The sequence below is a fragment of the Phoenix dactylifera genome, chromosome 5 (assembly GCF_051530095.1).
Source record: "Phoenix dactylifera cultivar Ajwa chromosome 5, Ajwa_hap1_PhDact_Kaust_v1.1, whole genome shotgun sequence".
NCBI classification, from domain to species: domain Eukaryota; kingdom Viridiplantae; phylum Streptophyta; class Magnoliopsida; order Arecales; family Arecaceae; genus Phoenix; species Phoenix dactylifera.
In genome coordinates, this window is record NC_143194.1 from 7197085 (window position 1) to 7213108 (window position 16024).

A 16024-nucleotide genomic window follows, 5' to 3' on the forward strand; every position below is an offset into this window, starting at 1 on the left:
CAAGACTGACCCACCCAAGCCAATGCCTCGGACTCGGAACCATATCTTCGACCCCAAGCATTCTAGCTGAAGCGGCGGAGAAGTTGGAAACGTGACAGCGAGGCAGCAGCGAACGTGGCCGCGACTTCTGCCACCAAATTGTTCTGCTCGGATTGGATCCAAAAACCGATGATGATGGACTCGATGTTGCTTCTACTTGGATCCTGAATCACGGCCTCGCAGGAAAAAAAATGGCGTGCGGATTGCTACTCTGCAGCAAGCAGAGTGCCCCTCAACTCCATCTGTCTTCTTCTCTTCCTTCTCAAATCGTCCTCCACGGTCGCTTTAAAGGAACGCCGGCAGCAGCGTGGAGCTCTCGGCGTTGGCCGACGATTAGTGGAAAAAGCGGCGGATTCCTCCTGGGCCGCCGATTGCCGTTCAAAGGCTCAGCTCCGTGCACCGCCAAAAAAGGCAGCGATGTCTCGCCGGCGGAGGTCGGGCCGTCGCGGCGGGTGCTGCAGGTTGCGCTGTGGGCCGCCGAGGCCGTTTACATTCTCTGGCTCTTCCTTCTTCCTTATGCTCCGGTACACATGCTCTTCATCTTGCCAAACTCTCTTGTGGAACAAAGAAATCGGACAAATATTTGTTAGCAAAATTTTTATTTTAGAATTTTGATGTCTTTTAAATGCTTGTTGGTGACATATACAGATGCTGTGAACATTTAAACACAAGTCTGACATGTTGACACAAATCTTCATAAACAAGACTGGATATGTATGCTGCTGTCAATAAAAAATTGAATAAAACCTCAACATATACAGAACACTAGTTGAAGAAATATAGATAAACTACTGATAATTCAGTCTCACAAACTTGGAGTCATTCCTGTCACAATAGACAAGAGAAAAGGAGAAGAATATTTGGTTTTGGAGTTTATATATGTGAAGTGTCTATAGGCACTGTAACTCTTGATTCAAGAATGTAGATGCCTGTCTATAATTAAAATATATTGCAGAAATCATTGACCAAATATCTATAATTGTCTTTTCATGAAAAAGAAAGTGTTTTCTTGGTTTGCAACTATTATTCTAAGATGAAAAAGAAAAAGAAGAGAAAATCTCCATTCATTTTTAAGTATTGACTAGTAACTTGTCTGCAGGGTGACCCAGTATGGGCAATAAAGTTGGACACCATCAATGATATTGTGGGCCTGTCCCTCAATTTCTTCTTTATCCTGCCCTTACTGAACACTGGTAAGTTAGTTTTGAATGTCAAAACATTTTTGTTCAGCATCCTATTTGAAGATCTTTTTCTCATTGAGAATGTTCCTTAAAATTTTTCATGTGTTTTGATTTGTCAACCATATGAGGAAAAGATTTAGCATTTAGCAAGTATGCAAGTTATGGTCTAAGATAATCACCTAGTTTCTGAGTATAGTGCTGTTTGTAACTTAGTGGCATCTAACTTATACTTAAATTTTTGATAGTCAATACACATTCCATCTTCACTAATTTGAAGTAGATATTAGCTACTGCCCTACCATTTCCTGGTTATGATACATAATAGAAAGTATTTATTCCATGATTATCTTTTTTCTAGTTAAACAAGTTTGTTCATTGTTTTAGAAAAGAAGTAATATGAGTTCTAAGGTTTTGCATTTGATAGAGGGATAACTTTTGGAGGGTTATGCATTTTATTGTTGAAGGGATGGTAAATTTCATGGGATAAGCCCGGTTTTAGTATTTAGTTGGACAGATGCGTCGACGGAATAAGTGAGCCTGTTGGTTTTCATGATTATTTGGATTTTATTACAAGGATAAAATTGCCCTCCCACTTTTTATTGTGTTTAAAGAGTAGGCAAAATCATAATTGGAGGGGATAATTTTCCCCTATTCCTCAGGATAATTCTATTTTGCCAATTCGGTGTAAAAGAATTTATCCGAATAAGCCCACTTTTTTGGACTTATTTGAATAAGGCTATTCCATGGTCTGTTTTGGGTGTTTGGGTGGGCTAACCCCCCATTTAGAGGGGAAACAACTCCTCTACCAAATGCATTAGGTAGATCTACCTTTTAGACTAAGATTTCCAGTTTGTTATGTGAAAGGTTCTGAGAGACATTGTTGCTATTATCATGGTGGATGCCTCTCACCACTTTCTTGTCAAATGCCTGATCTGTTTGTCATTTAAAATACATGTGCAATTCATGGTTCATGCCACAGTTAATGATGTGGGAAAATGAAAAGAAAAAGGCTACTATACACGGGGTTTTTGAGTTGAGAGATCTCGTGTAGCATAATGACTCCAAGTCTCTTAAAAGATATAGTTAGATCTTGAAAAATGTCTGTAATACTAAAGAATCATATTTCTTCTGAACAACCATCCCCTTCATCTCAATTTTCTTTTCCGCTCGAAAATTCTGAGAACTTTCATCATAAGTTCTGGTTGTTTATGCTTGAGATGAAGATCCGGTGTAGCCATGAGGATCAGAATACTTTTTTCTAACTTTCATGTTTATGAGATCCTGCGATGAATGTAGTGAAGGTGATAGCTGAATTATCCACTGATATTATTGCTCCTATTAAAGTTTAGAATAAGTTTGCATCTTCAAAAGTTGAAATATGTCTTTCCAAGGAGTACGTGACACTCCTTAGTTCCTAGGGAAAATAAAGATGTAAAATGCAAGGTGGAAAGCCTATGACACAATCAAATTCAAGGCATCTGTTGTCTTTGCACATGATTAGTGGCAATGGAAGCATTGAGGACTTTGTTTAGATGGTGATGATAGAAAATTTTTTGACTAAAATTGAAGCCCACATCTTGCTCATAACAACCAGCGCAATAAGCTAACAGCACTCAGTCCAGCTGTTTATCCCCCTGCCATCTTGGGAAGAGGTCCTGCATCCGATGCTGTATTACTGTACGTCTGTACCAGAACTCTTTACTTTCTGTCCATGTAAAGACCATCTGATGACTGATGTGCAATGCTTTTCTTGTGATGACAAACCTTCCTTTTTGGTAGAATTTGGTTCTTTATCAGGTTGTAATTCATGATGCTTGATCCCAGTTTTTCCTTTTAAATTTTAAGTGATTTATATTTATGCCTTGGAAATTTTGAGAGAGTGAGATCACATTAATGGCCTTGAATTATACTTAACAGATCCCTGTGTAAGCTGTATTCATGATTAAAGTAATTCTTGGACCATATCCAGGAAGGTTATAACGGCAGAAGATGTCTTTGATGAACAAACATGAGATTGATTTTTTTCTCCAAGAATGGTAATCTGATGTTAAATATACTTCTGTATCCATCAGTTCAGCAGCTTACATCGGCTGGATTGCAAAATTAACTAACAAACTTCATGAGGCCATGCACGTTCACCCAAACAAGTGTCAGCAAGTCATATTCTTGATTCATGTTGCATGTAGAGGATCATGTCAAAATTCTATCATTAGGAGTTAAAAATTGAGCTCAAGTTTCAAGATAATTTAAACTCATTGTGATATTTGGGTGACTTCTTGGGTCGGAAACAGCGTGTTTGTATCAATGCAGTTTCCAATTTTTGGTTTAAAAAATAAAGCACGAAAACCAGGTGAGAAACCTGTTTGGTATGCATGTTTCTGTTTTTTTGTTTTTTAGAAAACTGAACTCAAGTTTCTGGAAAAAGTAAAAAACTTTGTAAAATAGATTACTTTTTCTAAGAGGAACAACCATTCAGGTTTTTTTTCTTTCCTCAGGGACCATGTGAGCCCTTCTCTCTGAACTCTGTCTAACTCACTATTATTCTATGTTCTGATATAGAATCTGGCCACTGCTAAGCTTCAGCCGTTCATCTAGACATTGACTAATTATTTCTTCTCTCCTCTTCTCCTTTTGTTCCTGTTATCTCCTCTTCCTTCTCCTTCTCCTATTCTTCTCATCCTTTCCATCTAGTCCAGTTCGGTGCAATCTAGGTGAATGGCTTACCAGCAGGCTGGATTTGCTGCTTCTCTACTCTTCTTCCCTTCTCTTCCCCTTCTCTTATTCTTTTCCTTCTTCTCCTTCTTCTCTTCCTTTTTTTCTCTTCCTTCCCCTCTCTTCCTTCTATTTTTTGTTATATAAAACAAAAAACAATAGTGACTGCCAACAAGTTTTTGTGTTCAAAAATTAGAAAAAAAGAAACAAAATTTTAGTTTTCAAGTTTTAAAACATGATGAACTAACGATGATGCCAAATGCATCCTAAGGCCTATTTGTTTGCCTGTAATTGTATTCTGCGGTTGCTGTTGACTGTAATTGAATTGCAGCCTTGAAGGCATCCAAAACAAGTGTTTGTATGCCTACAATTGCAACTGCAGGTTGCAATTCAACCACAAGAAGGGGCTTAAAAAACATGTAATTGGAACTGTAGCCAAAATTGGTCATAGTTCCAAGTACAAGTTTCCTTGTAATTGAGAAAGCCCTTTTGGCAAGTCCCCTAACCACTCCAACCAATAATATGCTTATTTAATTATTATTATTGTATGCAATGATTCTCGTTTTAGTCTATAAATAATATTATAATAATATTTATAATTGTATAAAATAAACAATGTATAATTATTTATAAGTATAGATTATTATTATATTAATTACACAATTATACATTATTATTATATATAATAACTGCAACTATATAATTAGATAATTATATATAACAAATAATCGATAGTAATTATTAGTTATTATAATGCATATTATAAATATATCTATGACTATAGTAATATGTCTAGATGTTATCATATCAAAATATTTTACATAGGTATAATTACTATAGAAATTATTCTATACTAATCTAATGATAATTCTGAAGCAATATTATTTTTTCATTATAATTAAAAAATAATATGATAAATATTATTACAAGAGAAAATATATATACAATTCACTGTTTTTCAGGGGGATAAACAGGCCCCTAAAGTATACAATTCCACGCAAACAGCCCCCTATACAATTCCAGTTATAGGCAAATGAATTGCAAGCAAGCAAACAGCCCCCTAAAGTATTAGGCTTTCTATTTAAATTAAAAATAAAAATAAACACAAAATTTCAAATACGGTGTAGATTTTTTTCATGAATATCCTTCTAAAAATTCAAATTTTCACGAATACCCTCTTAAAATTTATATTTATTGTTGTACCCTCATAAAACACTGTTTTTGCACAAATGCCCCTAATATAACGGTTTTTCTAACACCATTAATAAAAAATTATATTTATTTTGATTAAAAATTAAATAAATTTTGAAATTACTTTTTTGTCCTCCATCATGATCGCTTTTTTTTGCACATCTACCCATTAAGGATATTTTGGTCATTTTAATTTGAAACCGTTACTTTTTTAACGGTGTTAGATGGCGTGGGTACATATGCAAAAACAAGAATAAAAAAAAGGGTATTATAGCAAAACAAGTATTTTACGAGGGTATACATGCAATATTAATTTTGGAAGGGTATTCAAGCAAAATTTGATATTTATGAAGATATTCATGCAAAAAACTCTTTATAAAATGGATTGTCATGAGAGAGAAAGCGACTTAATGGGAAACATAACTATATTGCAATGGAATCTTTTAAATTCAATAATCATAGCAATCAAAAATTTAATATTTATCGATTTCTGATTGAAGAGAAATGAATGAATCAAGTGATCAAGAAAGGAAGGAGAAATTATATGCTATCCTATTATTCATCCAAAAAGGAAGGGTTTTGTTGATTGGCTGAACTTCCATTTTAGCTAAGATTTGATTGAAGATAAACTAGTGATTTTTGCTTGACGAGCTGACAAATGAGATTTAAAAAGTAATATGCCAAAATTCACCATTTTCATTTTTTTAAATACTGAAGATTATAAAAATAAGTAATTTAAATCGATCAATGGCTTGTAGTAAGTTTACTACAGTTTTATTTTGTTAAAGATCTATATAAATCATCTGTTGCATTTTTTAAGTTTTAATAGGGTTTTAGTTTCGTAAACTAATGGTTTTATTTCAGATGCTGTCACTGCTAGACTTCTTGATCTCCTCCAACTAAACTATCAGTCACGTTCAACAACCATGCAATCCAAGCAGACAATGCTATTTCTATAATCATAGGGCAGGGCTTAGTTCTGGTTGCAAGCATAGAAATTTCTGCACATCTGTCATCAATGATGCCCCAAGACAAATCTGCTTCCACCCATTTGTCACCCTTGACATTCCTCTGTCATCTGAAGGTAATGAATAAGGTTTTCTCAGATGAACGATGCAGACAGAAGATTTCTTATGCAGAAACTTCTATGCACATATCTAGAACCGAGCCTGTCCAATAGTCTCACATCCAATCACAATTCTCAAAATCTAATGCAAAAACAATGGCAAAGATGAGTAAACCTTCTGTTCCTTCCTATGGACCCATATCTTCCCACAATCCTTATACTTTTCTCATCTTTTCTAATAGTACCAAGATGTTTCTCATGGTAAAGATAATGGGCAGTATTAGCAATGATATTGGGTAAACAAACAACAGCACTGCTCAACAAAAGAGCAGAATCAACAATGGCACTTCGTTGCATTCGTCATTTCCAAGCGTGACATCAATAGTAACCATGAGAAATGATGGGCCTTAGCACAAGCATCAGTAGCACCTTAAACTGTCAGTATTTAAAATATAATAGATATAGTTGATTCCTTTTATCACTCAATGGTTAATGAATTGTTTTTGTCTTTGATGTTTGCTTTCTCAAAAGTTTCCTGCTGTTGGACTCTTTCTCACTTTCTCAATAGGTATCTCCATTCTATCTTTCGCATCATCAGAGGGAACCCCTCCATGGAAACCCTTCATCCTTTTTCTTTGTTATCTTTGAGATTCCATGAAGTGGAGATTCGTATATGCAATTTCAATTCCTTGCCAATTTCACATTTTCATCTCCTTTTCCTTCCTATACAACAGTTGCAAATCTTGATGAGGACATATGGAGCGTTTTAAGTTTGCTATACACAAAGCTCAAAAGGGTTTTGTTGTATCATAGAGGGGATCATGCAGAGTGCATTAGCACAGTCATTATCACAGATGGGGCAGTATACACATTAAGGGGCTGTCTGGTTGCTGGTTCAAAATTCACCTGGAGTTCTTTTATATATGCTTGCTGCTAGGAATGAGTTAATGGTGGGAACGAAACTCAAGATATGGAAAATCATTTTTTGAGTGAAATCAGGTGTCCTGGTTTTTTCTGATTGTAACCTCCATGGAGGCTACTGGGTAGTGCTTTCTTCCTCAAATTCATTCTTTCCTGTAATTAGCCTTCCCCTCACTTTCATCCAAAGGCTTAGCTTATCTAGAGGCAATCTATGCTGACATCCAAAGACCTTAGTGATAGAGCCTATACTCACCTCAAAGCCTATATGTCTTATGGTTTTAGTTGTTTCCCACCTCATCCGCATCAATATGTTCAACATAAACATCATATCTAAAGTTTTTCAAATTTTGGTATTTATGTTAGGTACTCTTGTCAAGAGAAAACAGTGACGTAATCCATAATTTTTGTGGTGGATAAGTGCTCAGTTCCCTAGTACATTGTTATAAGTAATTTCTCATTGTTAAGTTATTTATCTCCCTGAATCCCTAGGACATTGTTATAAGTAATTTCTCATTGTTAAGTTATTTATCTCCCTGAATTCTTGTTGCATTGTATTTGTTCATCTCGTGTGCACCTGAAATTTGGCTCCATCATGCTCATGTTTAATATGCACATTTGCTGTATCTTCAATTTACTAATTCGGTTGGTGCATTTGATGGCAGTGTAGTTGGCATTCATGTGATGGAAGCACCAGTGCTTCACCCTGTAAGATACTTAAAAAGCACCCATAGATACTACTTCATTCCTTTCAATATTTAAAGTTATCATTTGTTAACTTCAAATTTTCACTTTTGAGTTTCACAAATAATTCTTTTGTTTTTCTAGATGGCTGAGGGATTATTCAATTTTGTAATTGGATGGACACTTCTGTTTGCTCCATTGCTATTCACTGATTGTCAGAGAGACAGATACAAAGGATCTTTAGACCTCTTGTGGGGTTTTCAGATGTTCCTCACAAATAGTATGCTTTATTTTGAACTCCAAGTTTCATTTCTGTACAAGAAAATGATAACTAATTTTATCTTTTATCTTTCATCATTTCCACTGACAACTGTTTTCTTCTTTGTTCATGCAATGATGTCTGTAGCTTTCTTGATACCTTACATGGCGATCCGACTTAATGACATAGATATGAAGCATTCTCCTTCCAAACCATCTCAATTGGGTTTATTGATGACAAATGGTGCATCGGTTGTGGGGATAGTTGGTGGGACAGTCTGCTTAGTCTCAACACTGTGGGCTGTTTTCAGCCGCTCTGATGTTGGGTTTGGAGGTATTGCAGATCGTTGGGAATTTTTGGAAAGGTATGTTGGATCAGAGAGGCTGGCTTACGCATTTATATGGGACATCTGTCTTTATGCCATATTTCAGACTTGGTTGATAGGTGACAATCTTCAAAATGTGAAGAAGAATAATGAACAGATAGTGAGAAATCTAAGGTTCATACCTGTTGTGGGTTTGGTTGCTTATCTTTTGAGCTTAGATAATGAGAAAATACTTTAGTTCAGCTTAAACTGATACCTATATTTTAGTGTTCTCTTGTAAATGTATCTAGACTCTAGATTGGTCGATATTGGAGAGATTAAAATAAAGTTGCAATTTTGCTTTCAAACTAGTTGGATGAGATTTATGATCCCTATTATTCTTCTCATAATTTGCTAATTGTTAAATTCTGCTAAAATTTGTTCCAGTGACATCACTTATGTGAATCCTTTACTAATTGAGATTAGAAGGGGATGTAATAGTACTTTCCACTTCTAGTGCTTACTGCCATTAGCTTCTTATGATTTATTGTTCCTTGTATGATATAATGTTAGAGAATAACATGTGTGTAGACATATAAGATGATAGATGCAAGGATAAAAATGCAATGGTGAACAAAACAAGCCTTGTTAGTAAGGAGGGGGAAATGGATTTTTTGATGCTTTGAAAAGAAGAGAGAATTCAAATTAAAGAAGGCTTTGGAGAAACATAGAAGGTTTCTTTTGATGATTATTAATGACTAGTAGATTATAGAGCCATCTGTAAATAAATTCAAGAAGGTTTTGTTGGTTACAGAATTTGAAATCTTATGCATCCTTCTTTTAAGAGCTGAAAGAAAAGGTGAGGAAAAAAAAATGTATAGAAGATGAAGGAACATGATTATTAGTTCAGTATCGCTTCATATCATAAAGCAATTTTCAAATGAAATTAAAGTGTTATCTTTGGAAATGAATAGTATAAGTCAATTTTGATTATTCAGGTGTATCATAATTTTCCAGGTATTCTCAAAATGCAAATCAGTAAACATGCTATGTTAAAGTTACCTTTTTAAATATGTATTATTAGTCCCTGTCTTCCCACTAATGTTTCTTCTGTGTTACCTTAATAATAAGCCCGAGTTTATTTTTGAGAATAATATACATTCATTTTTTTAATATATTTGTGTCGACTATATAAATTCTTGCTCCAATATGGACTCAATTATTGGTAGTTTGTTCAATGGTACCGAATCACTTTACAATTTCATCAGAATAATGGATAAAAGAATGCAATGTAAATCTGAATAAATGAAATGGAAAATATATGCAAGAAAATCAGCGCATTTTTCTATCATAGAGAAACATACCCATAGATCAGATAATAATTTCAGTTAGATGTGTGTGATGAAAACTTAGGAATGCAAAAATTAATTATGTGTTGCACATGTCAAATGCTAATATTTTCTGCTTCCTTGCACTGGTTGATTTTGTCGCCAGTTAGTGTACAAGTTTTTGGTAAATTAGGAAATAGACTTAATGTTATCAGTGATATTACTAAATGTATCTGGAGTATCTTGATGATTGCAAGGGTCTCAATCTATCTGAGGGGCAATGGCTGAGAGAGGATTATAACCTCTATAATATTCCTAGAGGGGTGACATGCAAACTGACTTGGTAAAAATTGTTGCCTTTCCATGTGCAATTTTATAAGATCTATTGGAGTATTGTTGGTCCTGATTTACAAGAGGCTATTCAGCATTTTATCATAATGGTACCTAATAGGGGATAAAATGGGTCGCCCTGCTCAGGACAGGGGATCATCTCATTCCGACTGAGCAGACCTCAGCGCCAACCAGGCCAGATCTCGGTCCCGCTAAGAGCTAATCCGAGCTTGGATTTCGCCAAAAGGCGGACCATACCTCCACCACCTAGGCATCCTGCGAGGACTATAAATAGCCCCATCAAGTAACGCCTAAGAACTTTTGGCTGCTTCAGCTAAGATCTACTTAACTTAATCATCGGAGGGTTCTTACCGAAATTCCACCGGTGAGACTTTGTGCAGGTCTGCCGGCATGCAGGAAGCGGCGTCCCTACTCCATCCCAACCGGTAGCTTTACCGACTCCTTCGGCATGATCACCCTCGGGCCAAATTTGAACCACAACAGTACCCTTCTTGCCCAATGGAAGGAATGCATATATTGTACTCACTTAAGAAGGGGAGAGCCATGACTGTCCAAGATTATTGTCTCATACCCTTTATAATACACACATGCACCCTCACATGCGCATACACGCACATGCACATAGATATATGTACATGCATGCGTGCACAGATATTTTATTGTTTAAGCTTGCTTATGAAATACTACCCGCCGCATAGTGCTATAGCAAATAGTTAAATCCTGGGTGTTCAAGAGTTCAGTATTGGAGACATGTTTTGCTTCTTGTCGGAAAAAGAGTAATATCTAGTACTAGTAAAGAGTTTGTTGAAGAAGCTTGAGTTGGGTTTGAGGCCTCCTTGCCGTGGATGGTCATTGTGCCCGTTTGAAGTCGAGAGGGCATTTAGAGCTTTTATGTGAGCTAGAAAGCCACTGACAGGCCATTGCTCAAGGATGAAATAGACTTTATACTATGACTAGACTTATTCTCTAGCTAGAAGTAATTTAAGCATGATATCCAGGGAAAAACCAATGTTCATCAAAATTATACCTATTAAAAACTCATGCTCTGTATGTTTGAGCAATTAGAAAAAGGTATTGAAAATTAAAAAATTCCTAAAATTCCAATCAAAGAAATTTATCACCAAGGATCATTCTTGTTCAATGCTAATTATTATTTAAAGACCATAGAGAGAACTATATCGATTGATTCACTCCAAAAGACTCTTTAAGTATTAGAAGATGTCCAATCTAAGAATCAATACAAATATCTCCATGTGGGACTTGCTTAGATATTGGCTATAAGACCCTTGACTAGAAAAGGCATGAATACTAAGGTCCTAGCGTGTCTTAGAAATTACGAGAATCTAAAATTCTCTGATTCACTCCTATGCTTAATAGAAACTAGCGGAGGAAGAGGCTTGATTAATTACCTTAGTCCGGCAAAGCTTTCAGTGGCATTCCTAGCAAGGAATCGAGAACGAGACTCAGAAGGAAGACTTGGTATTGGCGGCCATTCTGGGATCTTCATTGATGGAGCAAAGAGAAAGAGGAAGAAGCCTTAAATAGAGAAAGTCTTCAAGGTTTTGACCGGTATTTGGATCGATTTAGGACTCTCGGAGCCCGTCGGAGTCGAGGGACAAAGAAGACCCCCAATCGGAGTCTTCTCCTCTACCGCGTGCAACTGGCACACGTCGGGCTAGGCACCTTCAAGCCGGCCCACGAGCCCCGAATTTTTTTCCATTGGGCCAAAAGATTGGCCCGGTCAAGTGGACCGGGCTGGGTTATTGGGTCTTACAATAAATGAGTTATGATAAACATAGAAGTTAGATATCCTTGAGGTTTCGGGTGGCAACTGGTGGAAGAAAGTTTTTTTCTTTTTGGAGTTAATTACACTGACCTCTCAAGGTTCGGGATCATTAGAGATTCCCACCCAATATTTTTGGAAGTATATGCATAACCCCCTATCATTATCTTTTTGTTAAATAAACTAACAGACCTTACTAACATCATCGCTCTATAACCTATTTGAATCTTAAATATCTTATATTCTTTATTTTTATTATTTTCTTTTATTTTTTATTATTTAAAATTTTCAAACTTGAAACTTTTATATTTGGCCAAATTATTTCCAACTATTGATTAGAACTCGATCAAAAGAGTATGCTTATTAAAATCTATGATATTTGTACATAATTTACCAAATTTGGGCTTTGAGATGGGTCACGCTAGCTTCCAACTATAGATCCTAGAGGCCATGGATTCCGATAGTTATGGATAGCCACGTAACACAATTGGGCTCTTAAAGCCCAAATATGGTAGATTATATACAAATATATTGGATTTTAATAAGCATACTTCTTTAGTTGAGTTTTAATCGTCATAGCAAGTTTGGTATTTTAGCATTATTTGATCAAATATAAAAATTTAAAATTTCAAAAAAATTATATAATAAAAATAATAAAAAAATAATAAAATATAAAATATTTTAAGATTCAAATGGATCATAACACCGGCAACGCTATTAGCTTATTTAAGAATAAAATAACTATAAGAGATTATATATTATGCACATAGCAAAATTTAAATAATAAAATATATATTATTTGTAACATTAGATGAAAAATTATAATTATCTAAAATCTTGCGCGGGGGCAACAAATTCTTTTTTTAAGCAATATTCGAAACCTCGCATGTGGTCCAATTGCTGAGAGCGGTGGAAGCTTGTAAGGTTAAAAAAAAAAAAAAAAAGTTTTGTCGATCGATGCAGAAGCAGACAAGGCAGAGAGATCACGCTCGCAGACGCCACCTTTGACCGAAACGAGAGATGCGGTCCAAATTTAGCCGCCCCACTTTTTCATATGACATTCCGGCGGCGTAGCTTCGTCTCGAATCGAGCAAGTGGACTTTCACCTTCCGTTTTTCAAAGCAGTCCGTTCCCATATGCTTTGTCGGCTCCAGTAACGAAGTTTCCAGAGAAAATTAAAGCAACGGCTGTTATAATACTATAACAGCTGTTATCATGGAGAAAAAAATATTGGTTATTATGATATAGTATTTATATTACAATATAACATTCAATTTTCTTTGTATTGATTTTCTTTACAAAAATTATGGTGGTGAACTTTGTACAAGAATGTACTCGCTAACTGATTTTGCAAAAAAAAACTTTGAATTAATCATCTAAATACCTGACATCTTTACAAAATACCCAACATATTTCTAATAAAAGTAGAAAATATATTTTGAATGTTGGATATATATGACGATTGTAAAAAATAAAAAAAACAATAATTAAATATTTTTTCTGTTACAACATCCACATGATATGGAAAATAATATTTTTATCAAATAAATAATGACTAATGTTGTTATTTTAAATAAATTTCATTGTGATCATTATAACTATGATTATTTTCATACTAAAATTTTACAATTGTTTTTTTGAGGTAAATAATTACCACTGCAAGCACAATAGTGGTAGATAACAACGTTCTTATCTTGGCAAGAGATTTGCCAAATAATTCCTCTTCTTATACCTCAAAAAATTAAATTAATCAATAATCCTATAATAATTATTTATTATTTTTGAGAATAATAACTGTGAAAATTATGACAGATAAATAAATTTCTTTTGATATTCAGACCAATTAACCTCATCCAAATAGAGTCAAAGTGCAGTCAAGCAATTATGGCTTCCCCTGATTTGCATTTTTTTTCACTTTATGCCACTCTTTATTATAGGTTTTATTGATGCTTCCCCCCTGATTACTTTTTAGTGAATTTTACATAAAAATCTATTTAAGTATAATTTTCAATCAGAAAAAGCTAAATAATACACATTTGAGAGTCCTCCAATAACCTTGTGATCCAACTACATGGGGCGCTAGCCGGCTTCGTTGGGGCAGAAGAAAGCGGCACGTCCATCTTATATTCAAAATATTAAATAAACATATTATATAATAGCCACATATCATATATTCAAAATATATATCAAACATTCGGTAAATATACTTTAGATATCTCATAATTGTATATCATCCATCTTGCTTGAATCTATGAACAAAATCATCCAAGAATCCTTAAATATGTACCATTCCTGCCAAATAAAATAAATTCAACATTTTCTTGCAAAATCAATAACTAAGTAAATGTTTATGCAAGATTCACTATTTTAAAAGATAAATATAAATATCTAAACACATTTTTTAAAAAATTTCAACTATTGTTGACTGTGACAATAGTCGCAACCAACTATAAAGATATTTGCAACTATGGCAGGGCAGTACACAACCTCTACTCTAATCAAATAAAGTTTCTTATGAAAAATAAAAGAGGTAAGCATCTAAATGAGAAAAAAACAAGCAATGCAAGACGATTTTGATTCACGCGTGAAAATGCTTTAAAAGATGTCCGCAGGTGCATAGAGCCAATGCTGGCATATATGTTTGTCTGTTGGGCTAAGTGTTTAGCCACTTAAGTCTTCATCTTTAGATAAAAAAATATGCACCTCTTCTTAAAAAGTACATAGTGCACGCTCTTCACCTACCGGTCACTAAAGATGAGAGCTTCGTCTTTAGAAGTACTAGTAGTATATAGTGATTGAACCGGCTGAGTCCCTCTGAATTAGTTAAAGCTTTAATAACGAAAAGATGCATATTAAGAAAAGGAGATATGTTACCATGTGCAATCTTCCCAAAGTTTAGAAAAAATTCTTCTTTCATTTTTTCCCAAATCAAAACATTCCGGACTCCCGTCTCAGTAACTGTGTAGTGAGAGGTTTTGGCCATTTATTCAGACCACTTTGTGACAATAAACATTGCTATATTTTATGCAAGCTTGACATCGATCTTGTTGCTATTCTTTTGAAATCATCCAATGGGATTTTTAGTATTTTCTCCATCACATATAGATATCAGTAATTTTTTTTATATTTAGATAGATTTGGATATAAAAATAAAATTAATATTATCTAATCCACTCCCGCCTCTAGACATGGGTTTCTCATCTTAATTTCGCACGAGCTGAGCTGGAGGGGAGCTGAGCTTTCGAATCACGTGGGAAATGCTGCCTTCGGTCAAGGGCTCGTGGGCCGAGGAGCGGTCCGATGCGTTCTCACGGTAAATGGATTCGTCGGCCGAATGGCGGTCCGAGTGGAAGCCAAGATTCTTCTTCTCTTGCCTTTATAAAGTACGAGGGTCAATAGATTATGAATTAAATATGGTCCAAGATTCTGCGCCGGCTTAGCTGTCTCCGTGTCTTTATCTCTTCATCTTGTATCATTTGCGACTCCCTTACGTCACTTCCCGCCTCCTCGCGATTGAAGTGCCTTAAACAATAAAATCAAATGTGGCGAGATCGGGAGATTTGGAAATGCTCTCCAACTTCACAAGACAAATGAGGCCCCACTCAAGACCAATGCCATTGTTCATGAGTCCTTATTTATTTAGCATTTGCTGTAATTAATGACCGTTGTTTAACATTTTCTATAAAGTTAGCCCTTGTATCGTAGGCTTTTTTTTTCATAATTAAAATTTAAATAATCTTTTTCTAAAAAATAAAATTTTGATATTTATTTGATGGTGAATATGATAATCATGATGGGGACTTTGGTATCTTGATCTGTAGCAAGTGGTTATGGATGAAGGGTGGCTGACAATAATTAGTTATATTAGAGAGTCATGAGAATTATTATAATACACATTAAGCTGCTAGGCCAGCAATATATGGTCCAATGAACTTTGTGTATACAAATAAACTCTCCAAGGCACTCCCTATTTATTACATAAATTTCATCGGTGGCACCATGTCCCTTGGCAGGAGGAATATTTAGTATGGATGAAACACATGACTCCTAACACTGCTTTACTCTGGACATTATCTTTTGCGCCAACCTCTTTGTTGCTGATTTGATACTATGCATGATAAGGGGTGTAACTATAACTTTTCCCTTTAATCCTAGCTATAGTCCATAATGTTTGTTCACCTTATTGATGATTGTTGTTTCCATTATTT

At 35.0% G+C, this 16024-nt stretch overlaps 1 protein-coding gene across 2 annotated transcripts; it reads left to right on the forward strand.

Annotated features, from left to right (window-relative positions):
* Positions 1–78: 78 nt before the first annotated feature.
* Positions 79–8722, forward strand: LOC103715332 (uncharacterized). Of its 2 annotated transcripts, XM_008802918.6 has the most exons (5): positions 79–563; positions 1139–1232; positions 7778–7815; positions 7936–8071; positions 8198–8722. In XM_008802918.6, the coding sequence occupies exons 1-5, from the start codon at positions 231–233 to the stop codon at positions 8611–8613; spliced, it is 1017 nt and encodes a 338-aa protein (XP_008801140.4). In that variant the 5' UTR covers positions 79–230; the 3' UTR covers positions 8614–8722. The 2 variants fall into 2 exon arrangements, with proteins under 2 accessions (XP_008801140.4, XP_088577652.2); XM_088721526.2 differs by having other exon boundaries at positions 7936–8722.
* Positions 8723–16024: the final 7302 nt, after the last annotated feature.